General features: G+C 44.1%; 1 protein-coding gene across 7 annotated transcripts; it reads right to left on the reverse strand.

Moving 5' to 3' along the window:
* Positions 1-174: 174 nt before the first annotated feature.
* LOC145796474 (uncharacterized) lies at positions 175-13,025 on the reverse strand. Of its 7 annotated transcripts, none has more exons than XM_082881698.1 (9): positions 12,728-13,025; positions 9,700-10,223; positions 3,169-4,054; positions 2,577-2,923; positions 2,324-2,491; positions 1,436-1,574; positions 1,114-1,205; positions 883-991; positions 175-810 (listed from the first exon to the last, which is right to left on the reverse strand). In XM_082881698.1, the coding sequence occupies exons 1-6, from the start codon at positions 12,909-12,911 to the stop codon at positions 1,542-1,544; spliced, it is 2,142 nt and encodes a 713-aa protein (XP_082737824.1). In that variant the 5' UTR covers positions 12,912-13,025; the 3' UTR covers positions 175-810; positions 883-991; positions 1,114-1,205; positions 1,436-1,541. The 7 variants fall into 7 exon arrangements, with proteins under 7 accessions (XP_082737824.1, XP_082737820.1, XP_082737823.1 ...); XM_082881694.1 differs by having other exon boundaries at positions 673-810; positions 1,436-1,602; XM_082881697.1 differs by having other exon boundaries at positions 673-810; positions 1,436-1,602; positions 9,700-10,228.
* Between the last annotated feature and the right edge of the window lie 14,104 nt (positions 13,026-27,129).

Raw genomic sequence — 27,129 nt, forward strand, 5'->3', positions numbered from 1 at the left:
CAATTTTCAAGCCAAGTTTAAATAACTTGCTAATAAACTCGATTCGGCACATTTAAAATCCTAACGCCACCACTAACCCCATTAACTTCACCTCCTCCTCCACATCACCACCACCACCACCAATACAACCATTAATACATTAATTTCAAATGCACAACCAAACATAAGAAAACATTTTCTCTAGAAAAAAAATTTCTGTCCAAATAAATTGAGTGTAAGACACAAAAATTGTTGAAATAAGTACATCAAAATGTCAGGCACTATTATTCATAAACTTGAAATACTACAATGCGACAATAGGAATTGTTAACGAGGAATAATACCCCTCTGAGCTATTTTGGCCACTTCAATGGCTGGGTTAATTTTAAGCCAAATTACAGAGAAACCATCAAATTCGGATCTAAGACGAGAAAAAAATCCTCATCTAACATTGCATTAAGTATAAACATCTCTACAAATTTTTCGGGTTCGTTTGGTTTGTATTTCTGAAAAATTTTTGAGAAATTTTCTCTACAAATAAGTTTTTAAAAGTAATCAAACCAAACAAATTTTCTCAAAAATATTTCTCAAAACTTGTAAACCAAACAAGTTTTCCAAACAAATCTCTCTCTCACACACATCAAATCAATTACTTTTTCCAAAACTCTCTCTCAAAATAATTTTCCAAAACATCTTTTGAAAAAAATCAAACCAAACAACTTTTCGTACTTTTTATCTCTAAAACACATCTCTCAAACACAAACCAAACATACCCTTCATCTTTCACAGCAAATAGGCCCAAGCGAGATCTCCTTCCCCATTGAATTTCGCCTACAAAATTTAATTACTTTCACCAATAAGGATGAAAAACAGCGAGATGATGCTGAGAGAGAGAGAGAGTACCTTATCTTGGTGCAGAAATCTCATCCAAGTTATTGCAGCAATGTTCTTGAAGACAACAATTTCTTCAACGTTGCCTCCTATTTTGGCTGTAATTTTTGAGGCCGAAGAACTACACAACGGTAAATTATGTTATTAAATTCAATAATAAATAATATGGTCCAATGGGATTAAAATATATAAGCAAAACTACTTGCATCGTGCGAAGAAGTTAAAGAAACAGATAAAGATTACCTTCATCTATACTGCAAAAACTTTCAGGTGGGAATATTATATATGGGTCAACTTTTTGCTGGAATGAAAGAACAAGAGCCACTGAATTTTTACTGCAAAAATCAAGTATGAACTCATTAAAAGCTTCAGTTCCTCGCAAAAAATAAAAACAAATAAAATCACAAAAACATGACCTTAAATCATTCTGATGAACAACATTCAGTTCATTAGTGGATAGAGACTTGTAAATGTCGAAGTAGCATAAGACAAGTGAGATGGGTACAGCAATTTTATGTGCTTTCAAGGTTTTGTTGAACTCTGAGAAGACAATTAAGATAATTACCTGGCCCAAGAAGGAACAAACTTTTTCGTGTGAATTTCATCCCTTTCATCCTCTTTGTCCTCTTCATCATCCGAGCATTGATATGGAGAAATCGAATATGATTTTTCTAGACTTGTCTTGGCCATAAAGCTATCCTTTTCTGCAGTTTTTGTGAAGACACTTGTTGGCTAGGAGACCATAAAAACTTTCAGTACGAGGTTCAATGTGAAAGTAAATAAGCACATCGCAAAAGAGTAGTACTATATGAATTAATGTCACAAAATGGACTCCTCAATAAGGAGTAACATCCTTTCTCACTGGCATAAATGGTGTAAGGTAAAAGCCTCAAAGTTGCTGAAACCAACCTTCCATGGGTTCCCTAAGGGATATCTACTCATGTAGAGTAATTTCAGTATTTTAATCTCTTTTTTCTTTCTTTAATGGTGGTCAAGAAAGTTTTGTAATGTGGAAGTCCTTGGGTGTTCCCTTTTTTCTTTATTTATTTTAAGATAACATCAAATGGAGTTTTACTATCTTACCTAATGCTAAGGGAAAGTGGGGTAATGGGATTCAAACACCTGACCTCCTCGCCAAAGGTTCTCTAGGGTATTCCTTGGGTACCTACTGCTAGACCAAAGAGGTCTTGGCCCTGGGATATTTCCTATTAGTATGCCTACTGTCTCTTCCTCTCTACCTGCCCTTGAAACCCTGAACTGGACTCTGACAACTCATATTCAAAGCCAGCATGCACATGGAAGGCCACTAATCATGCCTAGTGATTGCTCTGTTGTACTCTCACATATTGCAACTATTGCCGAGACTACAGAACAGAGCTGAATAACTTTGCAGATTTAAAACTCAAATCAGGGAACTCTTTCTTTTTGGAGACGTGCATGATGAGAACTTTACCTCCCCATTGTCACCAAAATGACTAAAAGCTTGACAATCCTCCAGGATTACTTGGCTGGCATTGCTTGTCGAAATTTCAGCAGCCCTAGGATCAGTCTGTGGCTTTTTCATTTTTTGATGTTTTCTCAATTCATTGTTAGATTCCTTCCCGTCGTTCACATTTTCATCCTAGAAAAGTCATCACCATAGTTGGTGTCGCGGCAACATCAAATTGAATGGAATACAGAGTGCATTAATATAGAAGGAATCTTACCATGGCACCAAATGGTACTTCTTTCTCTTTCCCTGCTCGTAATTTCTCTTCTTTTCCTCTCTGTTGTTGTCGTGGTTCTTCAATTCGCTTTCTTTTTCTTTCCTTCTCCTTCCTCTCTTCTTCCTCCCTCAGTCTTTTTCTTGCTGCCATATCAGCATCTTTTTTCTTCTGTTCCTCTTCTTTCTTTTTCTTGTTTATCTCCATTTGCCGCAAATTTTCTTGCTCTTTTCTTTCTCTTTCAAGCTTCAATGCATCCTTCTTCATCTTGCGTTCATTCTGTCTTTTTTCTTCAAGGCGCTTTGCAGCCTCAGCAGCCTCCAGTGCCTTCACTTTGATATCTCTCTTCCCTACAAAGTGCCACAAAATGTCCTGATCTACGTACTAAATGAAAAATAGAAAAATAATTTTACCAATAAAAAAAGAACGTAGTCAAACAGATATGCAAGGTAGCTTCTAAGTTCTGAAATTCATGTGAAAGTCGGAGGATTGAAAGTGTAATTTACCCAAAGAAAGATTGTTGGTTCCTCATATACAAAAGAAAAAATTAAGCAAGTAAACAAACAAATCCAAAAAAAAAATAGAAAAAAATTACCTGTGCCAACTGCAGCTGCTTGTTTTTGTTGAACTAGTGGAAGAAAGGAAGTGATGTTTGAAACAATATTGTTACGCTTAGACTCCCTCTCTAAGAGATTCTGCCCACCTTTCCTCAAACTTGTTTTCCCTGACAATTTTGGCTTACTGAATCTGTTGTTTAGTGACTCAGTTGCCTTCTTAATACAATTTGTGCTTACTGATAAAGAGCGGTTCTCCTTTGCCTCGTTTGTACATCTCCTCTTATTGCTGTAGCGATTACCAAGCTTCTGTTTGATCCTACTTTGGGCCCCAGTAGCGCTGACTTCAGTGTTTGTGGAATCTAAACTATTTCTATCAGGAAATCTCTCTGCTGCAGAAACTGATGTAGGAGGGTTCACACATGCTTCTTTTATCTCTGCAAGTGGTTGTCGTTTGGCACGAGTCATCAGTGTTGAAGAAATGTCCTCTTGGATTGCATCGGCCACCTCATCTATATTTTCATTCTCTCCACTAATGCTGGGATCTTCCTCAATTGGGAAGCATGTAAGCTCTGGGTTTAAGCTCCGTTGCTTCCCTGAACTACTAGAGTTTGATGAAATTCTGTCCCAGAGCTTTCCAATAGGAGACATATAAGGTTTTTTAAAACTCAAACCAAAACGAGCATCAGTGTATGGTACACAATCAGAATACAACACTCCTTTGAAAGCACACTTCACTTCATCCACACAAATATAACTTGCCCTGAGCTCTTTTCCACCATCATCATTTAGATTTAAGGTACTCCTCAGGTCCATGTGCTCAAGAAGTCCATTTGGTACAGACTGGTATAAATCTGGTGTTCCATGCAATTTGAATGTAGCTGAGAATTCAGACAGTGGGGTATGCCTGCTAGCAGATTTGCAAAGCTGTTCCAGAACACTAGCACGTTTTACTGTGGTACTTGGAAGGTCCAACTTGTGGTTGTTCATTCTCTTCAGGTTGTTCATTAGCATGACCCATTCTTAAATTGGGGGCCTAGAGTGAATGAAAAGATTTCAAAGAAATCCTCATATAATGTGGGGCCTTTTGAAAACTTTGGTGCCAGGTTCCCTGCTGGTCATCCCTTCCCTCTGCCCCTTGCCCCAGTTAATGATTCTGTGCTTTGTAGTATGTGCTGATGCTACTAAAACAGATTCCTTTGCACCTTATATTTTTCCCTGAGACAGGAATATTATCTTCTCTTTTTTGATATTGTGTGTTGGACAGGACGAATCAACATCCAAGCATGGACAAATTGGGCCATCCTTAGTTTCAAGTTTGACCAAAGAGGCAGCAGGAGACTCCCATGGTTGCTTTATGGAGAATGTGGGACCAGCAGATACAAAGGAAGCAGTGTGATGAACAAAATTTCAAAGATTTGCGGCATTCTGAATGTAATGGCACCATGGAAAATAAGGATGACTTGATTCATACTGAGAGGATACTGCAGGAAACAAAATCTCATTTTGAAGAGGATGGCTTATTTTCATATTGTTCAGTTGAGTCTCCACAAGACAAGCACGTGGCTTCAATTGGTGCTGATCAAACTAAGCCATCCTCTTTGAAATGAGATTTCGTTTCCTGCAGTATCCTCTCAGTATGAATCAAGTCATCCTTATTTTCCATGGTGCCATTACATTCAGAATGCCGCAAATCTTTGAAATTTTGTTCATCACACTGCTTCCTTACATCAAGGACAATGCTAGTTGTATCTGCTGGTCCCACATTCTCCATAAAGCAACCATGGGAGTCTCCTGCTGCCTCTTTGGTCAAACTTGAAACTAAGGATGGCCCAATTTGTCCATGCTTGGATGTTGATTCGTCCTGTCCAACACACAATATCAAAAAAGAGAAGATAATATTCCTGTCTCAGGGAAAAATATAAGGTGCAAAGGAATCTGTTTTAGTAGCATCAGCACATACTACAAAGCACAGAATCATTAACTGGGGCAAGGGGCAGAGGGAAGGGATGACCAGCAGGGAACCTGACACCAAAGTTTTCAAAAAGCCCCTGTTAAAACCTATCACCTACTTCACTCCACTAAACCTAACCCACTACACCACTACCACCTCCACTTCACCTACTCCACCTACTACCTCCACTTTACCTACTCCATCTACCACCTACTACCACCTACTCTTCTATATATAGGAATCATTGTAACATTCAATACATCAATCAATAATACAAATCTCTTTATACATTAAATTTCTACATGGTATCAGAGCAATAGGTTAAAGATCTTGGTGTTCTTCGCCTTCCGGCAGGCGGCAACCTTGCCTTGACCGCCCGCCGGATCTCAACCAATTCAAACCTCCCTCTCCCTCTCGGCACCTCACTGTTGCCATCACTCAAGACATACACACTGATACACACTCAATGCCTACAAACATGTTTTGGCTGTTGCAGTTGCAACTGAATATTCCTTCCCCCAGGCAGACAAAGTTAAGGAGTACCTCGAGGATCCGACCAAGTTTGCTGTTGCTGTGGCTCCTGTTGCAGCTGCTGCTGATTCTGGTTCTGCTCCTGCTGCTGCTGTGGAAGAGAAGGAAGAACCAGCGGAGGAGTCTGATGATGACATGGGTTTCAGTCTGTTCGATTAATTTAGCAAGCTTGTTTCAGTCTGCCGAAGCTCTCTCCCAGTCTGCCTCCCTCCCTCGGCCTCGTACAGCTCGAGATCCTCCAGCTACACCGATGCTCCTCCTTCCGCCACCAGCTACACCGTCCTCCACATCATCGGCGATCTCGTCTCCCTCCATCAACGACCAAATCAGACCTTCGAAATGGCATCTCAATCATCAAACTGAGATTTACGAGTCCAAAGCAGGGATGGAACTTCTTGACATCATTCTAACCAAGGGAAGTTACAGTGCCGAACAATCCAATAATCAAGTGGCCTCATCGCCACCAGTTTTTTGTGGATCTCCACCCAGCAGGGCTTCAAACCCTATAATCCAAGACTTGCAATTCGGCAACAACATGTTTAGTCCGTTACCGCAGGCACCCATTCTGCCAAAATCTCCATCCTCGTCCGCACGCAAAGGAGGATCATGCGTTTGGGTGAAATCTGGTCACAAACAGGCCACTGTGAGAGTCGAGGGGTTCGATTGCTTAAACCGAGATCGCAGAAGCATATCCGTTGTGGCATAAAAATAAAAGTAAAAAAAAAAAAAAAAAAAGCAAAGTGGAGCAAACACACGTGTGGCTACAACAATGAGAAAGCTCATGGTTTGATGAGCCACTGTATAGTGCCCTGTTTGTTTGGCCACTCTATTCTGGACTCAAAAGACCTCTCTGTGAAGGAAGACTTGGTAAGAGTGAGCACATGCATATGTGTGTTGTTTTTCTCTCTCCCATGTGACCCACTCTCCAACTTATATTTTTTCTTTTTTATTATTTCCCCACACTCCTGTTTCCCACGATGCTCAGATTCTCCAACCTATATTTTTTCTGTTTCATTACACTCCTGTTCCCCACTCCACTTTCCTCTTTTATTTTTTTATTTTATATTTATTTTACTCCATCTTTTGAAAAGACACCGAAACATCACCTGGTTTGCACACCCATCATCTTACTTTTCCATTAGTGGTAGGACCCGACCAAACAACTTTGAATCTCACATTTCCTTTTTATTTTTCCATTATTTTCTTTTATTTTCAAAAAAAAAAAAAAAAAAAAAAAAAAAGAAAGAAGCAGCAGAAGAAGAAGCACTGCACACCAAACTCATTTTATTCATCTCAGGGATCAACCCCGATCACAATTTTACACACACACAAAAAAAAAAAAAAACAAACAAACAAACAAACAAAAACAAAAAAACCACATCCACAGGCGGGATTTTTTCTTATCTACTCTGCCGCCAGTCTCTTTTTCTTGCCTCCGTCCTGGGCGGCCCTTGACGGTGCTGCCTCCGTGTTTCCCACTCCACTGGGCATGATCACTCCTCCCTGCTCCTCCACTGCAGCATATGGTGGACCTCCAAATCGGAACATCACGGTGGCCTTCCGCTTCAGCTCCTTATTTTCCGCCTTTAGCACACTTATCTCTGCTCGCGCATCCTTATACATGCGTTGGAGCAGAGTCAGCTGGGAGTTTAACTGCTGCACCTCATTTGTCCTACTCTGCAGCCGGTTTGACAAGTTTGTAACCGCAGTCATGGTCTCCACACATGACTTCAAAGTATACTGATTGGCCTCCACATCCGACAGCACTGCCATTCTTTGCTCCACCGACCGCATCGAAAAGTTCAACGGAGCAAACTCCGAGGCGCTTGGTTGAGGTTCCAGTGCCACCGCACCAGTTCTCTCTCTTGTTGACTCGTTGAGGTCGGGAAAGAGGGTGAGCAGCCCGCGGGAAGACGAGGCCATTTTTCTGGGCAACAGAGTGTTACAGAGTATCTTTCTCAGAAAAATGAAGAGTTTTTTCAGAAGTTTTTTCACAAAGTTTTTTTGTCTTCGCTTCTGTCTCAAGCACAGCCTCCGCCTCAGTTTATAAAGACCCTGACGAAGAGGCAGCCACGCATATCGCGCGCCACTTGACGCCAGACGACAAACGGGCGCGCCAGCCAAGGCACTTACGTGTCTCGCCATCATATCTGGCACGCCTTTTTATGGATTGGGCACGCCTTTTGATGGCACTCCTTTTGAAAGATTGGGCACACCTTTTGAGGGTCCGACAAGACTCTGTAAACTGTCCCGACATTGATTCCGGTTAGCTCCTTCATGGGTCCGACAAGACTCTGTAAACTGTCCCGACATTGATTCCGATTAGCTCCTTCATGGGTCCGACAAGACTCTGTAAACTGTCCCGACAATGATTCCGGTTAGTTTCTATAAGGGTCCGACAAGACTCTGTAAACTGTCCCGACATTGATTCCGGTTAGCTCCTTTATGGGTCCGACAAGACTCTGTAAACTGTCCCGACATTGATTCCGGTTAGTTTCTATAAGGGTCCAACAAGACTCTGTAAACTGTCCCGATATTGATTCCGGTTAGCTCCTTTATGGGTCCGACAAGACTCTGTAAACTGTCCCGACATTGATTCCGGTTAGTTTCTACAAGGGTCCAGCAAGACTCCGTAAACTGTCACCACAACTGTCACAACATTGTCTGCTACAACGGTCCGACATGACCCAATAAACTGTCTTCTACATCGGTCTGCCATAACCATACAGTCTTCTACAACGGTCTGACACGACCATACAGTGTCTCCTATCCTCTTTTATTTTTTATGTATTTTTCTTGTTTTGTTACTCTCTCCAAACTCAAGTTGGTTAGTTCCTATCCCCCTTGAGTTTGCGGGGGGCTGTTAAAACCTATCACCTACTTCACTCCACTAAACCTAACCCACTACACCACTACCACCTCCACTTCACCTACTCCACCTACTACCTCCACTTTACCTACTCCATCTACCACCTACTACCACCTACTCTTCTATATATAGGAATCATTGTAACATTCAATACATCAATCAATAATACAAATCTCTTTATACATTAAATTTCTACAGCCCCACATTATATGAGGATTTCTTTGAAATTTTTTCATTCACTCTGGGCCCCCAATTTAAGAATGGGTCATGCTAATACCACCCATGGGACTGTCGTTAAGGTGGAGAAATGCCAAAATATAAATAGTCCCAATGCACTTTTTACATATTTCATAACACTGCTACATATTTCTATACACTTTCACACATTTTTATACACTTTTTACATGTATATCGAGGCTAATGACTGGAGCATGAACTATTTAAAATCAATTTACATGAAATTGCACCCGAAATTGCGGCATCACATGACTTGTATCAGTTTGTGATCATACTGAAACATCATTTACTTCAAGCTTTAAAACAAAAGGTAAATTGCACTGATCTCTACTGAGGGTTCCAACTTTGACACAAACCTCTCATACTTGACAGGGTGAAATTGGCTGTGATGGAAGGGATACAAATAAGACAACCCCTTTCACGTTCAAGCACCAACAATTAGGATCCCTTGTCTCAAATTTGACCAAACACTCAGTAGAGAGGTTTGTGTCAAAGGATCCCGCTACTAAGATCCCATGTTGGTGCTTGAACGCGAAAGGGGTTGTCTTATTTGTGTCCCTTCCATCACAGCCAATTTCACCCTGTCAAGTATGAGAGGTTTGTGTCAAAGTTGGAACCCTCAGTAGAGATCAGTGCAATTTACCTTTTGTTTTAAAGCTTGAAGTAAATGATGTTTCAGTATGATCACAAACTGATACAAGTCATGTGATGCCGCAATTTCAGGGATGTAACGTTTTCCAGCAGAAATGTCTACTGTTTTACAGCATGGCATTTAAAAAAGTAACCAATGTAGAGTTGCTAAACTAATTATTGAAAAGTAATGAACTTTGGCTAAAGGAAGTGATCTCCAACACAGAACCAGTATGCAGGGGATAACAAACATGCGCATTACATACACACAAAAATGAAATAGATTGATACATATACACATATGCAATATGTCTAGTAGTTGAAGAACTTCAAAGAACTGAAAATAATTACCTCCTCAACTTGCAGCCTGGGTGAAGACTCAAATCCTTCCGCTATATGACATGTCACCTTTTGATGCATTTCTACACCAGGGCCCTTATCAACATTTAATAGTGCAACATCCGCCTTGTGAGAAAAAGGGAAGTGTTGAATTTCTACGACAGCATCTGAATTATCTTCAGCATTCTGAAGGTTCTTATTGATATCTAATTCGGATACCTCTTCATCAACTACAACACACTCTTCCACACCGGTTTCAAAAGAAACCCTCCTAGGCTCTTCTCTTTTGTTTGAGACCTCTTGCTCCAGTGATTGCATCTCCAAAGATTTTCTGCAAGGGTCATCAAAAGTTACTTTATCTAGTGATGTGGCAGACTTCACTACAGTACATCTTTTCCCTGATGATTTGTCCAGCCTTTCCTTTTCCATAATAGGGTTAAAGGTTTCATTCAAACTGCACTTTTCCCCATCATCAAAGTTGCGCTTCACAGACATACTACAATCGGATGGTGGCCTCGAGAGAACAATTTCCAACCCTACACTTAAGCCAGCAGCATCCAAGTTAGAATCAGAACAAGCTGCTCGAGCATCGACTGGCCCATAAATACGGTCTGGTTCTGTGACATAATCAGCCTTTCCTTCCTGGTTAGCAATAGCATCAGTGTCAGGACAATATGGGATTATGTCACCACCTGACACATTCTGAATGACTAGTCCTTCCAACATGTTTAATGAGTTAACAAATAGAGACTGTTTAGAAGCACCAGATTTGGATCGCGTCACTCGTTGGCTGGCAATATTCGATGAATGTACAAGCTTTGATACTCCTTCAATACAAGTACTTTGTGACGTTGTCTTTCTAGGACCATCTTCCTTAGCAATATCAGAACTAAGAAGTTTCAAAGGTTTACTATCACGACTAGATAGATTGCAAGAACTTCTAGATCTTGTAATTCTTCCACAATAAATGTTAGCATCCTTTTCCTTGCTTAAGCATTCTACTTTTGCCTGTCTCACTGCATGATTATCCCTAATGAGAATGATGTTGGTGCTTCTTCTAGTGCTATTAAAATATCTAGGATTGCTTCCCAACAGCTTGATTGTGATAATGAGTCATTGGAATTGACTAAATTTTCTGGTATTATTAGGGGTAATCATGCAGTGAGACAGGCAAAAGTAGAATGCTTAAGCAAGGAAAAGGATGCTAACATTTATTGTGGTAGAATTACAAGATCTAGAAGTTCTTGCAATCTATCTAGTCGTGATAGTAAACCTTTGAAACTTCTTAGTTCTTCTGATATTGCTAGGGAAAATGGTGCTAGAAAGACAACGTCACAAAGTACTTGTATTGAAGGAGTATCAAAGCCTGTACATTCATCGAATATTGCCAGCCAATGAGTGACGCAATCCAAATCTGGTGCTTCTAAAAAGTCTCTACTCGTTAACTCATTAAACATGTTGGAAGGACTTGTCATTCAAAATGTGTCAGGTGGTGACATAATCCCATATTGTCCTGACACTTATGCTATTGCTAACCAGGAAGGAAAGGCTGATTATGTCACAGAACCAGACCGTATTTTAGATGGGCCAGCTGATTATGCCACAGAACCAGACCTGATGGCCTCCCAACTAGACACAAAAATAAAAGGCTTGTTTGGTTTGTATTTATAGAGTAGTTTTTGAGATAAAAAGTACGAAAACTTGTTTGGTTTGCCTTTTTTTAGAAATGATTTTGAAAAATTGTTTTGGGAGAGAGAGTTTTAAAAAAAGTGATTGATTTGATGTGTATGAGAGAGAGTGATTTTGGAAAGAAGCAAACCAAACAAAATTTTGAGATTTTTTTTGGAAAAATTTGTTTGATTTGATTACTCTTGAAAATTTATTTGTAGATAATTTTTTCCAAAATTTTTTCCCAAAAACAAACCAAACAAGCCCCTTAGGAGTCAATCTATTATTTTCAGTTTTGACACTAGTCATCATATTGACTTGATAAATCACAATTTTATCATCATACAAAACCATGTCAGTGTGAAACATAACATGTAGCCAAGAATACTGCTGTGTGCTCAGAATTCTTTTTTTGGCAATATCAAGAAACTCATTTGTGAACAAGCTATTTTAAAAAAAATTTGACTTTTTATAAAAAGATGTGCAAAAAATAAAAAAAATGATATGACGACTTATAATGACTTTTTAGCTTTTTGACTAAAAGTGAAAATTCCCCAGCTAAGTGAATGATTAGCAGCTAAAGAAATTAAAAGACGCTAGGCTGATAATAAATCAATAACTTGTGACAATACTCGAGGAAAAATATCTTGTACGGACATCTACTTTCATTTCTATTTTTTTTTTTTTAATAGCACCACTGCACTTGACATGGAAATAACCAAGTGCGTTGCACATGCTTTCAGTGTTGGCTTCAACAAATTTCAAACAAGTGCATCCATTTTGAGCCTTCAGTATTGGCTTCCCCAAGTAAGATGGAAGGTCAGGGGTGAGTGAGTTTAGAAGAACAAATATAGCACCTATTAAGGCTGTATTTGGATTATGAATTCGGGGAGATATTGGAAAGGGAAAAATGAGTGAAATGTGAATGAAATATAGCTACATTTCACCTATGTTTCACCCACCTTTTCCTTTTCACTTTCCAAATCCATGATCCAAACACAGCCTAAAATTAATTCCAAAATTAAATAAAAATTCATAGTTGCGTGTGCAATGTTTGTCTAAGACCCATATAGAAGAAAAATGGGTAGATGCCCTTGACACCAGTCGAGCAGAAATTTGAATGAAATTGAAACACTACTTGGTTACTGAAAATGCGAGAAAAAAAATCTAAAATTTTAAACTCATTCAATCTATTGATTTAATATCTGAAGTGTTTGAAAAGCTTAATTCAACAAAGTCGTAAACTTTTGCATTATGCTCAGTCCGGATGATCAAAATGATAGATTTGAGTATCGCAATTACAAATTGAATTCTTTACGCTAACCAAAAGAACCCTAAATGCTTGAACATGAGAGAGAGAGCGAGAGAGTACCTTTGGGATCTGGAGATTGAGAGTCGAATTTAGGGTTCCACAGCCATGAAGGAGGAGTGATTCCATCAATGAGGAGCTTGGAAACGAGGTGTCGAGTGTACAAGTCTGATCGTTGGTTGACTTGTTCGATGATCCGATTCTTTCGATCGAAGATCTGGACGAATAGCTTCTCTAGGGTTGTCATCTTCGGAGAATCAACACGCCATGGATGCTGTCAAATGTAATCTAGAGAGAGAGAGAGGGTCATGGCAGAGGTCTGTTGCTTATTGCCGCGGATTGAAATTCAAATTTTGAGAAAGAAAAATGCTTTAGAAGTGGGTCCCGCCATTAATGATGTGATGTTTTGGTCTTGGAGTTGTGTTTTTTTTTTTTTTTTTACTTTTTTAATGCATTAGTGCTATTAGTGGTGATGTTTTTAGTGGGATGAATCATTATTGTTTTGAGAAATCTTGTGCCATGGATTTCTATCTGGTACTAGCGTGTAATTTCGGCCTGTGCCTGCGGCGGCCCGAAACTCGTCCGCAGTCTGAGGTGGGCCTAGCCCATTAAGGTTTGTTTAGACTCGAGTTCAAGCCTAGCCCGAGTCCTTGAGTCAGGGCTCGGACTATCATTTTGAAGTCCGACCCGACCCATTGGCTCGCTCAAGACCCACCCAAAAGCCTGGCTCACCCGATGCTTGTGTTATTTTTAATAGAAAACAATAAAATTTTGGTGGAAAAAAATAAAAAATTAAAAAAATTAAAAATTGTTTAAGTCCGCCCAAAGCCCAAGCCTAGGGACCCCGTCCACTGGCCCGCCCAAAGCCCGAATATCCCTGGGCCTGGGCTTGAGCCTGTGTAGCGACTCTGATTTTTTTGTAAGCCTTCATTTATTTATTTATTATTTTTTTTTTTTTGACTTTATTAATTGTGTGGCTACATGAGAATTTAATGTGGTATTAAATTAATTTAATGAGTTAGTTAATTATATATAATTAATCTAAATATTTATATTTATATATTTTTTTATATATATTAAAAAAAGAAATTATTGATATAAATTTTATATAAAATATTTATATTTATATATGCGATTTATTTGTATAATATAATATAATAAGAAATTAAGTTATTATATATATAATATAATATAAGTATTCAACTAGGTTTAGAAGTTCATAAGGAAAGGAAGAAAGAAAAAAAAAAAACAGAGCAATCCGTGAGAGAGAGATTGATTAATCAAAGACAACCAGGAGATTAATTCCGACAAAGAAAAGGAGAACGACGAAAAAAGGAGGAGAAGATGGAGAAAAAAGAATAAAAAAGATTAGGATTTTATTTTGGTGGCTTTAATTCTCCAAGTTATTCTTTGATCTTCAAAAAAATATTGTGAGGACAAAATTCACTTCTCTTGATTTATATTTAATTCGTTGTTTTTATGTATATTGTGAGTGCAAAAAATTATTCTTTATCTATTTGATATTGAATTGATTTCATATTTGCATGTAGATGATTGATCAATCGATTTTAATTATTTTAATTAGTTGTGTATGTAAGGTTTAGGATTTTTAGATAATTGAATGATTTTAATTATTTTGTTTAGTTGTGTATGTAAGTGAGAGGGAAATTTATGAACTGGATTGGGCCGTGGTAATGACCGGGCAGATTGTGGGCCGAACATGTTTTGGGCCGCGGTAGCTTGGGCTTAGCCGGAGAAGGTTGTGCCCGGTAATGGCTCAGGACCATGCTAGGACCAAGCTACTTGGGCTTGTTTGAGTGGGAACCGAGCTAATTGGGGTAATTTGGCCGAGATGATGGAAGCCGGTCCTGTTCCCACAGTTCGCGCTTTTAGCCCGGTTGGAAAGGTCTTCGGTTTACCGACTCAACCAGCCTTGAGCTCGGCTATGCCGGAATGCAGCCGAGCTCGGTCGTCATTGAGCTCAGAGAATGGAGCGCTCTAGCTTGTGCAGCACGGCCGTTGACAGCCGAGATGCTGCATCTCAGCTGCCGAGCTCCCAGTAGTGTGGGCTGGCAGTTTGGTTAGGTGATGTTCAGCTAGATTTATGCTGGCAGATGGGATAGTAGCACCACGTGTCGAGAGACTAATGGGAGTAGATTTGGGGCGTAGAAGGTATTTAAGCATGTCTGCGCCCCCCATGCTGGAGAGAGGAACATTTGGTAAGAAAAATACTTACACTCAACTCCCTTCTCTCTCTCTATCCCTGTGTGTGTTCTGACATGATTGTCGGAGGGGTTTTCCGGCCACACACCGCCGGATAGCTCACCACCGTTGTGCTCGCAGGACGATCAGACAGACAGAAGCTTGGAAGAAAGGAGTGCGGACTTGCCTGATTATTTGCTCCCCGCACAATTGGCGCCGTCTGTGGGAATCTTTGAAAGACAAAACCTTGTCTTCCAGGCTCGTCTGATCGCCGTTCATGGCGAACAACAACGAGATTCCGTTGTCCGCCATCGACGGAGTTACCCCGGAGTCAGACAGACGGAAAGAAAGACATCCCGCCATTCCTCCAATGGCGGACCTGGAGACATCCCCTGGAGGACATTCAAGAGACGCGCGAGATAAGCGCAGAAGAAGCTTTGGTCATTCTCAGAGTCGAAACGGTCACCGGCGGTAGAGAGAATCTCACGCCAGACGTCTGGAGCACAAGCTAAGGGACCAAGACGCCGTCATCCGGAGAATAGCAACGGAGATGGAGGATCTCAAACGGCATGTCAAGGGTAAGGGTGTAGCTGGAGTGGGAGACCACAGTGAGCGCACCCACACTCGCCGTTCAGGCAGTCAGAGCCAACGACACACTCCATCCCTTTCTATCACTAAAAGTTACAAGGTTAGGGATTTCGACGCGCACGTAGAGAAGTCCAGTGCGCAAGATAGCACCTATCAACCCTCACATCCGGCGACGACGTCGAGGTATTCTCATTCCGCTCGTTCAGAGGATTTGTGAGTAGTCTTGAAGGAACAGGCTCGCCGATGGGAGGCTCAGAGGGTGTCGGCGTTCCAGCAGCTATCCTATGGGGGCTGTGCTAGTAAAGAGGTCCTCGTGCCACCACCCCGCCCAGCTGCGCCTCTCCTTCTAGACATAGACTTGGCGAGGCTGAGCGCCACGCCTTTTTCCTTGGAAATAGAAACAACACCGCTTCCTGCGGGCTTTCACCAGCCAAAGTTCACGCTCTACGACGGAAAGACTGATCCATACATGCATGTAAACCACTTCCGACAGGTCATGGCCGGATATAGGCGGAATGACACTCTGATGTGCCTTATCTTCCCGTCAAGTTTGGGTGAGCTGGGCTTGAAATGGTTTGAGAGGCTGCCAGAAGGGAGCATCGAAAGGTGGCAGCAGTTGACGGAAGCCTTTGTGACGCGTTTCAAAACCAATACCAAAACGCCGAAGGAAGTTGACCACCTTCTCAGTGTCAAGATGGAGCCTAGCGACACACTAAAGGCTTACAACTCCAGATACTGGGAAACCTTCAACGAGATCCTAGACTGCTCGATCAACTTGGCCATCACCCAGTACAAGCGCGGTCTCCCAGTCGGACATAGGCTGAGGGACTCGCTCACCATGAGCCACCTAACATCCATAGGCCAGCTAATGCAGCGTATCAACGAGCACATCCGAGTAGAGGATGACGCAATAGCTTCCACCGCGAAGATGACTCCGGTGGTCGCAAACAAGAGGACAGCTGGCAAGGTACATGCGGTCGGAAAGGAGACTAATCGTTCAAATGATCGTGCCGAGGAATCTGACCGAGGATCAAATCGCCGAAACCGGGGCAGGGGTCGGCGGAATGACCGAGATAAATACCCTCGCGATGACGTAGCAGATGCACACAGAAGATTGAAAGCCTGGACGGGCATTACCACGGTCTTTAAGATTCCAATCTACCGCATACTTAGCGAAATCCGAGACAAGGATTACGTCTGGTTTCCTGCTAAGTTAGGCGATGCGCAAAAGGGTTTCAATCCGCGGTACCGCTGCGCATTTCACTAGGAGCGCGGGCACCGGACATAGGACTGTTTGCCTCTGAAGCAGCATTTGGAGGAGCTAGTTGCAACCGAACACTTGGACCTTTACATTGATGGGGGTGCGAAGGCCACACATCAAGCCCCGGTTGATCCGTGTGGACCAGATGACTTGGAGGCACCCCTTTAAGGAGTCATTAATGTGATCCACGGCATTGTGGAACCGGCGCGTGTCTGCAAGCACCGAGGTATGATCAAGAAGGCAGAACACATGAGGGAGGTTTTGTCGGTTCAGCCCGCGATCAAAAGGGGCAAGACCGAAGAGAAAGACGTGATCAGTTTCTCTACAAGGGACTTAGAGCGCATTCAAACGCCGCACAACGATGCCTTAGTGGTCACGCTACGCGTCAAGGAGTTCGATGTCAAACGCATCTTGATCGACCAGGGAAGCTCGGTCGAGATCATGTATTACGACGCATTCAAACAGCTCAAACTCCGAGATACAGACTTGGCTCCAGCAACTTCGCCTCTGGTTGGTTTCAACTCGCAACCGGAGTGGCCTTTGGGCAAAATTATTCTGCCGGTCAAAGCAGGATTCGTGGTCAAGCAAGTGGAGTTCTGAGTATTGCAACTGTCGTCTACTTATAACCTGATCCTTGGAAAAGGATGGCTTCACGCTATGCAAGCCGTAGCGTCGACCTACCATCAAGTCATGAGGTTTCCCTCGGCTATGGGGGAAATTGAAGAAGTTTGGGGTGACCAGGTCATGTCGAAGCAATGCTTTGTGGCAGTAAACGGGAGCCGAGACGCCAAAGGTTTCGTCTAGATGATTGAAGGGCCAGAAAACCATGGAGTCCTTGAAGATATGGGTTCCAGGGCTGAAGACAAAGCTGTTGAGGAGTTGGTAGAAGTGCGGATTGGCACTGAAAACTCGAGCAAGGTCTTTTTGCTCGGCTCGAGCCTTACCACCCAAGAGAGGACCGAGATGGTGGAATTCTTGACGGCAAATATCGAAGTCTTCGCATGGTCGCCCTACAACATGCCCGACATCGATCCGAGTTTTATTTTCCATCACCTCAATGTTTTCCCCGGGGCAAAGCCGGTCATTCAGAGAACGAGGAGATCGGCGTTATACCACGCCAAGGTAGTTGCAGAAGAGGTGAACAACTTGCTTGAGGCACGGGTAATTCAGGAAGTGCACTACCCTCGGTGGATTTCGAACATGGTTGTTATGCCCAAGAAGAATGGGAAGTGGCGTGTTTGCGTCGACTACAAGACCGTCAACTGAGCTTGCCCTAAAGCCAGCTTTCTACTGCCCAGAATAGACCAGCTATTGGACTTAACGGCTGGACATAACAGGCTCAGTTTCTTGGATGCCTATCGCGGCTATCATCAGATTGCCATGCATGGTCCCGACCGTGAGATCACCTCTTTCACCACTCCAAGGGGACTCTTCTGCTATCGAGTCATGCCTTTTGGTTTGAAAAACACCGAGGCAACTTTCCAAAGGATGGTGACCAAGATGTTCGCTCCTCTGTTAGGCCGGACAATGGAGGCTTATATTGATGATATGGTAGTCGAAAGCCGGCATCAAGCAGACCACTTGTCCGACTTGGCCGAGATGTTCGCCATTCTCAAACGACACAAGCTACGCCTGAATGCATCTAAGTGTGCCTTTGGTGTGGAAACCGGAAAATTTTTGGGCTTCCTAGTCATAAACCAAGGCATCGAGGCAGACCCTACACATATTTGAGCCGTGCAAGAATTGAAGCAGCCTAGCTCGGCTAAGGACGTGCAGCATCTGGCCGGAATGGCCGCCGCGATTAACCGAATTATAAGCCGATCATCAGATCGCTGCTGACCGTTCTTTTAAGCTTTGAAATCCAAGTTCTCATGGGATGAAGAATGTGACCGGGCTTTGGCCGAGCTGAAGGAGGATCTGTCTTCAGCGCCACTATTGGTCACACCGAAGCCCACGAAGAACTTTACCTTTATCTAGTCGTTTCGCAACATGCAGTTAGTGCCGTGTTTGTCCGGTCGGAAGGAATCAAGCATCTCTCCATCTTCTACGTCAGCAAAACCTTGCTACCGGCAGAGTCGAGATATTTGCCGCTAGAAAAACTTGCATTGGCACTGATGATAGCCTCCAGGAAGTTGGCGCATTATTTCCATGCTCATACTATTATCGTTTTGACCAAGTTTCCCCTCAAAGCCTTGTCCGAATGGGCGGACTTCTCCGGTCGAATTCTCAAGTGGACAGTCGAATTGGAACTGTTTGACATCAAGTTCCAGCCGCACACTGCCATTAAAGCTCAGACATTGGCCGATTTTGTTGCTGAATTCTCACCTGGAACTTATCCGGTATGCTCGGTAGATCTTGCCGTGGCAGAGGAGGCGGTGCATACGGGCTCGACCGAAGTAACACAGTACGGCGATGTTGGCGACGCGGAATTTATGCTTCCCACCGAAAAACTTTCAGCTAGTACGACACTACCACCCGACGATGCTACGATGGACTTGGGCATGATCGACCAACCTGCTTTGTCCGGTGCCGCATCACCAAGAGGGGAAGTGGAACCGATCAGCGTTGAACCTGTAGCCAAGCAGCCGAGCTACCGTGGTAACATCAATCTTCAGGCTTCCCAAGACCCATCAGAATGTTGGAAGCTCTCTGTGGGGGAAATGTGGAAACTTTTTGTAGATGGGGCTTATAACCGCCACGGTGCCGGGCTGGGCATAATCCTGATTTCACCAGACGGGCTAACCATCGAACACTCTATCACCCTTGGATTCCCTACATCAAATAATGAGGCTGAGTATGAGGCGCTTTTGGCTGGGCTCAAAAGCGCACTTTAGATGCACGCATCCGATCTGATGGTTTACAGAGATTCCCAACTTGTGGTTAACCAAATTTCTGGGGTTTACGCAGCTAAGGATGACAGGTAGGAATAGCAACGGGGCGGGGCAGGGCTGGGGATCACCCTCCCCGTCCCCGATCTTCGATGGCAGAACTTCCCCCCGTCCCCGTCCCCGTCCCCATCCCCGACGGGGAACCCACTACCGCCCCTACCCCTGCCCCCTAACGGGGATCGGGTTTCCCTGACCTTGAAAATCCCCTGCCAAAAAAACAACATCAACATCTCAACAACATCAAGAACATCAAAAACAAAAAAAAATCTGTCTAATGGACGACAGAACAATCTGTTCAACACACCCACACAACAACAATCATCAACAACAACATATATATATAACAATCATAAAAAAAAAATTAATCATAGATATATATATATACAGATATATATTTATAAAAATACACAACAATCATCAAAAAAAAATTTCAGATCTGAGGGAGGGCTCACGGATGAAGGGAGGGCTTCATGAATCACGATCTGACGAAGGGCTTCCCGGACGAAGGGCTTCTTCTTCTTCAGATCTGTTCAGATGGAGGGTTCACGCTCTGACGGAGGGCTTCAAGATCTGACGGTGACGGGCGGAGGGCTTCACGGACGAAGGGATCTGACGGACGGAGCGCTTCACGGATGGAGGGAGAGGAAGAGGGGGAGAGGGAGCGGGAGAGGGAGAGGAGAGGAGAGGGAGGGAGAGAGATAAGATTGAGATTTGAGTCAATGAGTGAAGGAGAGAGAGATGAGGGCCACGGTGAGAGTGAGAGAGACACAGAGGAAGTGAAATGGGAAAATAGGTTTGGTTTATATATATATATATATATATGAGGGGTAAAAGAGTATTTTCACTTCGGGGATAATTTGGGGATGGGGCCGGAGCCGGGGACAGGGACGGGCCGGGGCTTGAACACTGATCACCGTCCCCGGTCCGAAATTGGTTAGGGATTTAATTTCGAATACCATCCCCTTCCCCACAGGGGTATTTTTCAGAGAAAAACCATCCTAATCAGGGTCGAGGGATCGGGTCCCCATCGGGCCGGGTTCAAATTGGCATCCCTAATGACAGAATGGCGAAGTACCAAGCTCTGGTCAGAGACCACATCAAACGATTCCAGGCGATAAGGGTCCATCAGATTGGCCGTGAAGACAACAGCCGAGCAGATGAATTGGTCGGCCTTGCTTCCATGGTCGATAGCACATCTCCCTACCCTCTCCTGATTGAATTCCTTCCGAGGCCCAGCATTGAGGAAACCGGGCAGACAGAAGTACTCTGCGCCGAGCTAGGTCCTTCTTGGATGGACCCTATTATCCTCTTTCTCAGAGAATGGACCCTTCGGCTGACAAGAAGGAAGCACATAAAGTCCGGGTGAAGTCAGAGCGGTTTTGGCTCTCTCCATCTGGCGCTTTATACAAGAAGTATTTCACCGGTCCTTATTTAAAGTGTGTGCACCTAAGTAGCGTGGAAACCTTCCTGTACGAAATTCACGAAGGCATCTGTGGCAGTTACATAGGGGGCAGATCTTTGGCCTATCGTGCTATCTCGCAAGGATATTGGTGGCCGTACATGCAAGCCGACGCGCAGAAGTATGTTCGCAAATGTGAGGAGTGCCAGAAGTTTGCCCATCAAATCCACCAGCCGGCCAGGGAACTTCTTCCTCTCACCAGTCCTTGGCCTTTTGGGATGTGGGGGCTAGATATAGTGGGGCCACTCCCAACGGCGCCAGGCAACCGGAAGTTCTTCATCGCGGCTATAGACTACTTCACCAAATGAGTTGTAGCTGAGCCTTTGGCAACAATCAAGGAGAAAGACGTCAAGAGCTTTGTCTGGCAGAATGTGGTAATGCGGTTTGGCGTCCCCAAAATTCTGATCTCTGATAACGGCATCTAATTCGACGGCCGCCTATTCAGAAAATTTTGTGAAGACTTGAAGATTGAATTCTATAACTTTACCCCGACTTATCCGCAGTCTAACGGTCAAGCCGAAGCATCGAACAAGATCATTCTTGATGGGTTGAAGAAAAGGCTTGAGAAAGCCAAGGGAAAATGGGCCGAGGAACTCCCAAGCGTCCTTTGGGCCTACCGAACAACCCCGCGGCGATCTATCGGGGAAACTCCTTTTGCCTTGGCATACGGCATGGAGGCAGTCATCCCTTTGGAAGTTGGTATGCCCACCATCAGAAGTGAAAGTTTTGAACCCGAGCTGAACTCTGACGCCATCACCCTGGAATTAGACCTCATGGAAGAACGTCAGGAAAAGGCTCTCATCCATGTGGCCGCCTACCAACAAGAGCTTTCTAGAAAATACAACAAGACGGTGCACCCCAGATCGTTCAAAGTAGGCGACTAGGTTTTAAGGAAGGTCATGGGCAATACCCTGGTGCCAGGTGAAGGCAAACTAGGGGCAAACTGGAAAGGACCCTACAAGATAACAGGTCTGGCGGGCAAGGGGGCATACCATTTGGAGGATTTGGAGGGAAGAGGAATACCCCGGCCATGGAATGCGGCCAACCTCAAACTATACTATTTTTAGCTTTTCTAGTTTGTGTTCTTTTTGTGCAAAGGGATTTTTTGTCTTACTTCGGAATGTAATATTCCTTTTATCAATATATAGAAGTGTCTCATCTTTGCCTTAGCATTCTGATTGTTGCTTTGCTAAACTTTTAGATCACAACCGAGATGTTTTACTCCGGTTGACCGAGTTGATGATTTGCTCAACTTTGAAATCTTAACTGAGATGTTTTACTCCGGTTGACCGAGTTGATGATTTGCTCAATTTTGAGATCTCAACCGAGATGTTTTACTCTGGTTGACTAAGTTGAGGATTTGCTCAACTTTTAGATCTCAACCGAGATGTTTTATTCTGGTTAACTGAGTTGATGATTTGCTCAACTTTGAAATCTCAACCGAGAGGTTTTACTCCGGTTGACTGCGTTGATGATTTGCTCAACTTTTAGATCTCAACCGAGATGCTTTATTCCGGTTGACTGAGTTGATGACTTGCTTAACTTTGAAACATTAACCGAGATGTTTTACTCCGGTTGACTGAGTTGGGGATCTGCTCAACTGTAGATAAAACTGAGATGTTTTGTTCGGTTGGATAAGTTGATGATTTCCTCAATGTTTATATTCAGACAGAGATGTTTTATTCCGGTTTAATGAGTTGGTGATTTGCATGGCTGAGGTGGTTTTACCCGATTGCATTGGTGTAATTTCAGCACTGTGCAAACACTTGACGAAATTAAAACTTTTCATTGATGTGCAAAATAATTACAAGAGGTGGGGCAGATAGCCTGGTTACATGTTCAAATAAAAAAGAGAAAAAAAGGGAAAAACTAAGCTAAGGGGGAAAGCTCTGCGAATTCGTCCCCGGTGGTTGTGGTTGCTTCCAGGTCGACCGTGGTTGTGGTCTCCTGGATGCCCGTCGACACCTGGTCGGCCTACTTTGGGCGATTGTTACCCTCAGCATTTTCTTCGATATCCTCTGCGTCCTCTACCTCGGCCTCAGCTTGCAGTGCGCTGAAGACATCGTTGGCGTATGACAAGTAAGTAGAATGGCAGGAAGGCAGCAAGGAGAGAGGCGAACACGTCGGTTCCAGATCTTTGGCCGAGCTGTTCGCAAGCAGCCTTCCACCCAGCCTTGAAGAAGATGTCCTGGGTGGCATAGACTTGCTTCGTGTAGTTTTCCTCGGCCTCCGTGAAACCGGCGTTGTTGGCATCCTCCAGCTCCTGCTTCCTTGCTTATTTCAGTGCATCAAGCTCGGCTCAGAGCGTGTTCCTCTCTTTCTCGGCAAATTCAAGATGGCAGAGCAGCCGGGAGTTGTCAGAGTTGGCCATTTGTAGTGAAGACTTGGCCCGCCCAAGCTCGGCTTGGAGGCTCTTAACCTGACTGGCAGAGTCAGTTGCCCTCTGCCGGAGTCGGTTGATCCTTTCCATCACCAAGTGTTGTTTCTGGATGGCCTGCAAGAATAAAACTTTATCAGAGAAAGGAAACCGAGCAAACACTTGTGAAATTTGAGTAAATTTTTTTTGAGATTCTTACCCTGGTCATGGACTTGACCAAGGATTTCACCAACCGGGTGTCTGGCACATGGTCGCTGCCAACCACGTCGCACGGCAGAAGGAGAGCTTTGGAGAGATCGAAGGCGAGCAGATGCTCTTTGTCGCCCTTAACAGAAGTTGTTACCGGGATCTCCTTGTCCCGATGTTTGAGCTGGGGCCTCCATACCAGTGTTGGGTCGACGATGACAGCAGGCTGCTCGGTGTTGAGCTCGGTTCCCAGCTCGGCAGAAGGGTCTGCGTGAGGCCTTTTGCCAGTCTGGCGGGTTTCTCTGTCGGCTTGCCCGGCGGTGGGAAAAGCCAATGCAACCACGGTCCCGCTAGATTGACCGGCAGGAAGAGAACGGGTTTGGATGCTCGGGATCTCGGTTGAGGCGGCAGTGATCAGGTTCTTAATGCGGCTCCTCTTGGCCATTTCTTTTGCTTCGGTTAAACGGATGAAGGGGACGTCTGGCAATGTGGGATCTGGAGTCGGAGATGGAGTGCAGAGAAAGTCTGTGACCTTACTTCGGCGTGGAGCTGAGCACCGGTATGTTGGTATGTAGCCGAGAAGGTCGTGGCAGTCCCGATTGCGGTAGCGCAGCGTAGTTCTGATGGCAGCTTCGTTGGGGAAGTGATAGTGGGCTTGCAAGGCTTTGATCGCTGCAAAGGAAAGCAGAAAAATGTTAAGTATAGAATATTGAAGAAAAGCAATTGACCGAGCAAGTTAGCACGGCTTACATGTGGAGCCGAAGTTCTTGCTAATGAACCAGCCCGATACGTTGGTTGTTTCATAGTTGCTAGACACCCAGAAAAAGTCATCGTCGTGTAAGTCCTTGTCTGGGGTGCCGGTCACTATTTTTTCTTTGCCCGGTCGAATTTTTAAGTAATAGGCGAGGCCATCGCCTATGTGCCCAAAGGTGTATTGATAGAGTATCTCGGCTAAACCTAAGTTGGTTCCTAGCCGGTTGTTCAGCTCGTGGACCCCGTTGATTATTCGGTAAGTGTTGGTTGAAACTTGAATGGGTGTTAGCCCGGTGCGGCGCAAGAATTCGGTCATTAATGGGTTGACCGGGAAGCGGAGGCCTCATTCAACGATGGATAGCACGGTGAAGGGGCATTGGTCTAGTTTGCTTCAAGGGTTGGTATCTATGGCGCTGAGCTCTAATTGAACATCTGCCAGGATGCCGTATTCTTCCCGGAAAGCAGCCAAGGCAGCCGGGGTGTCGACAAGGAAACGGTATTGCCCCATGTGAAGCCAGCTGATTTAGCTCAGCTAAAGTTGATTGGCACAGACTGAAGTTAAGACGGCTACTCGGTCTTTGAGAGCCTCAGTATTGGTCTGTGGTCCCCTTGGACTCTGCAAGAAAATGAGGGTAATTGTGAGCGGGAGTGCGGTCGCGCAAAACGAGCTTGACTTTAGCTCAGTCATGAATAGTGCAAGACCACCTCGGTCGCAAAGGCAAACCAAGGAGCTCGGTCACTCAAGCGGACCAGATGTTAGCCCGGTCGAGCGGCCAAGTCCTCTGTGTACCTCGGTTTCTACTAAGGGTTAGGCAAACTTGTAATTTGCTTGGTCTTGATATTTTTTGGGATCAAAAGAAGACCTGGAGCCCGGTCCGCTCCAGATTTTCATGTGTTCATGTGTTCATCACTGAGATTGAAGAACAGCGAAGAGAATAGGGGCAAATGAGGGTTTTCGGAGGGGTATGTCCTAAAACCTACAGATTTTGTGCCCTAGAATGTGAAAAACCAAGCGAAAAAGTAATCAAAAAAGGATTCGAAGGACTTAACAGTTAGGGGCGGAGACTTCTTCTTCGAGCAAGAATGCAAGGAAGGGCAAGAACGAAGTTTGCTAGGGATGCTTGAGCTCTGGAACGTCGATGGCTTGAGGAGAGTCAGTAAGATTGAAAGGAGGTGAAACATGGCATGTTTATAGGGGTGAAAGAGCGCCAAAAGTTTCGAACGTGAAGGGACGTGATGGTTGGCTGCTCGAGGCCAATAGGCGAGTGACAAGTGTCCCCATTAACGGCGGCGCCAGAGTTGAAGAGACGGGATGGCAAGTCGAGGCGTCGACCGGGCAAGTTTCGAAGACAGGTATGTTAACAAGCCCGGTCACCATCTTGCAGACTGAGAACCGAGGAAGAGTTACCCCGGATGGACAGGTAATCCCAGTCACGCTTGCGCGGATGGAATTAAGGGGTAATTGTGAGAGAAATTTATGAGCTGGATTGGGCCGTAGTAATGACCGGGCAGATTGTAGGCCGAATATGTTTTGGGCCGCGGTAGCTTGGGCTTAGCCGAAGAAGGTTGTGCCCAGTAATGGCTCAGGAACATGCTAGGACCAAGCTACCTGGGCTTGTTTGAGTAGGAACCGAGCTAATTGGGGTAATTTGGTCAAGATGATGGAAGCCGGTCCTGTTCCCACGGTTTGCGCTTCTAGCTCGGTTGGAAAGGTCTTCGGTTTATCGATTCAACCAGCCTTGAGCTCGGCTATGCCGGAATGCAGTCGAGCTCGGTTGTCATTGAGCTCAGAGAACGGAGCGCTCTAGCTTGTGCAGCACGGCCGTTGACAGCTGAGATGTTGCATCCCGGCTGCCGAGCTCCCAGTAGTATGGGCTGGCAGTTTGTTTAGGTGATGTTCAGCTAGATTTATGCTGACAGGTGGGATAGCAGCACTACGTGTCGAGAGACTAATAGGAGTAGATTTGGGGCGCAGAAGGTATTTAAGCGTGTCTGCGCCTCCCATGCTGGAGAGAGGAACATTTGGAAAGAAAAATACTTACACTCAACTCCCTTCTCTCTCTTTCTATCCCTGTGTGTGTTCTAACTTAATCGTCGGAGGGGTTTTCCGGCCACACACCACCGGGTAACTCACCGCCGTTGTGCTCGCAGGACGATCGGACAGACAGGAGCTTGGAAGAAAGGAGTGCGGGCTTGCCTGAATATTTGCTTCCCGCACAGTAAGGTTTAGGATTTTTTTATGATTGATTGATTTTAATTATTTTGATTAGTTGTGTATGCCAGGTTTATGATTTTTATATGGATTTTTTTTATGGTTGTAATCACACTCATGGTTATATGAAATTAAAATTAATTAAGAACTCATAGATAAATTCCTTCTACTCCACCATGACTCCATGGATTGTTATTTTATTTGAGTGACGGTGAGAAAGAGTGTATAAAAAAAAGTGAAGATTATGAGATTTATTTGAATACCTTTGGCTTGGCATTGTTATGTTGTTCTCATGAGTGAGATGTTTTGTATATGTATATGTATATTGTTACCTCATTCTCATGAGTGGACAAGTACTTTGATTTACATGCGTACGTATATGCAAACCATCCGGGGAGTGTGGGTCAAACTCGGGACGATATCCCTGTGCAAGTTTGGCTTCGGAGCGGTGTTAGGTATACGGGAGACACATGGGATATATGTGTAGGCCGGAAGTGGAGGGCCGATGTGGTGGAGTTAAGGTACAAAGAATTAAATAT

Source organism: Camellia sinensis, chromosome 7 (genome assembly GCF_055761805.1).
Source record: "Camellia sinensis isolate YWXY chromosome 7, ASM5576180v1, whole genome shotgun sequence".
NCBI classification, from domain to species: domain Eukaryota; kingdom Viridiplantae; phylum Streptophyta; class Magnoliopsida; order Ericales; family Theaceae; genus Camellia; species Camellia sinensis.

Excerpts from the sequence above, each read along its gene's own strand:
- LOC145796474 (XM_082881694.1), bottom strand. The coding sequence starts at position 12,911 with ATGACAACCCTAGAGAAGCTATTCGTCCAGATCTTCGATCGAAAGAAT. Across the intron at positions 10,224-12,727 it reads TCAATCTCCAGATCCCAAAG|GGTTGGAAATTGTTCTCTCG; the intron begins GTACTCTCTCGC and ends GCTTAAGTGTAG. Across the intron at positions 992-1,113 it reads TTTTTGCAGTATAGATGAAG|TTCTTCGGCCTCAAAAATTA; the intron begins GTAATCTTTATC and ends ACCGTTGTGTAG.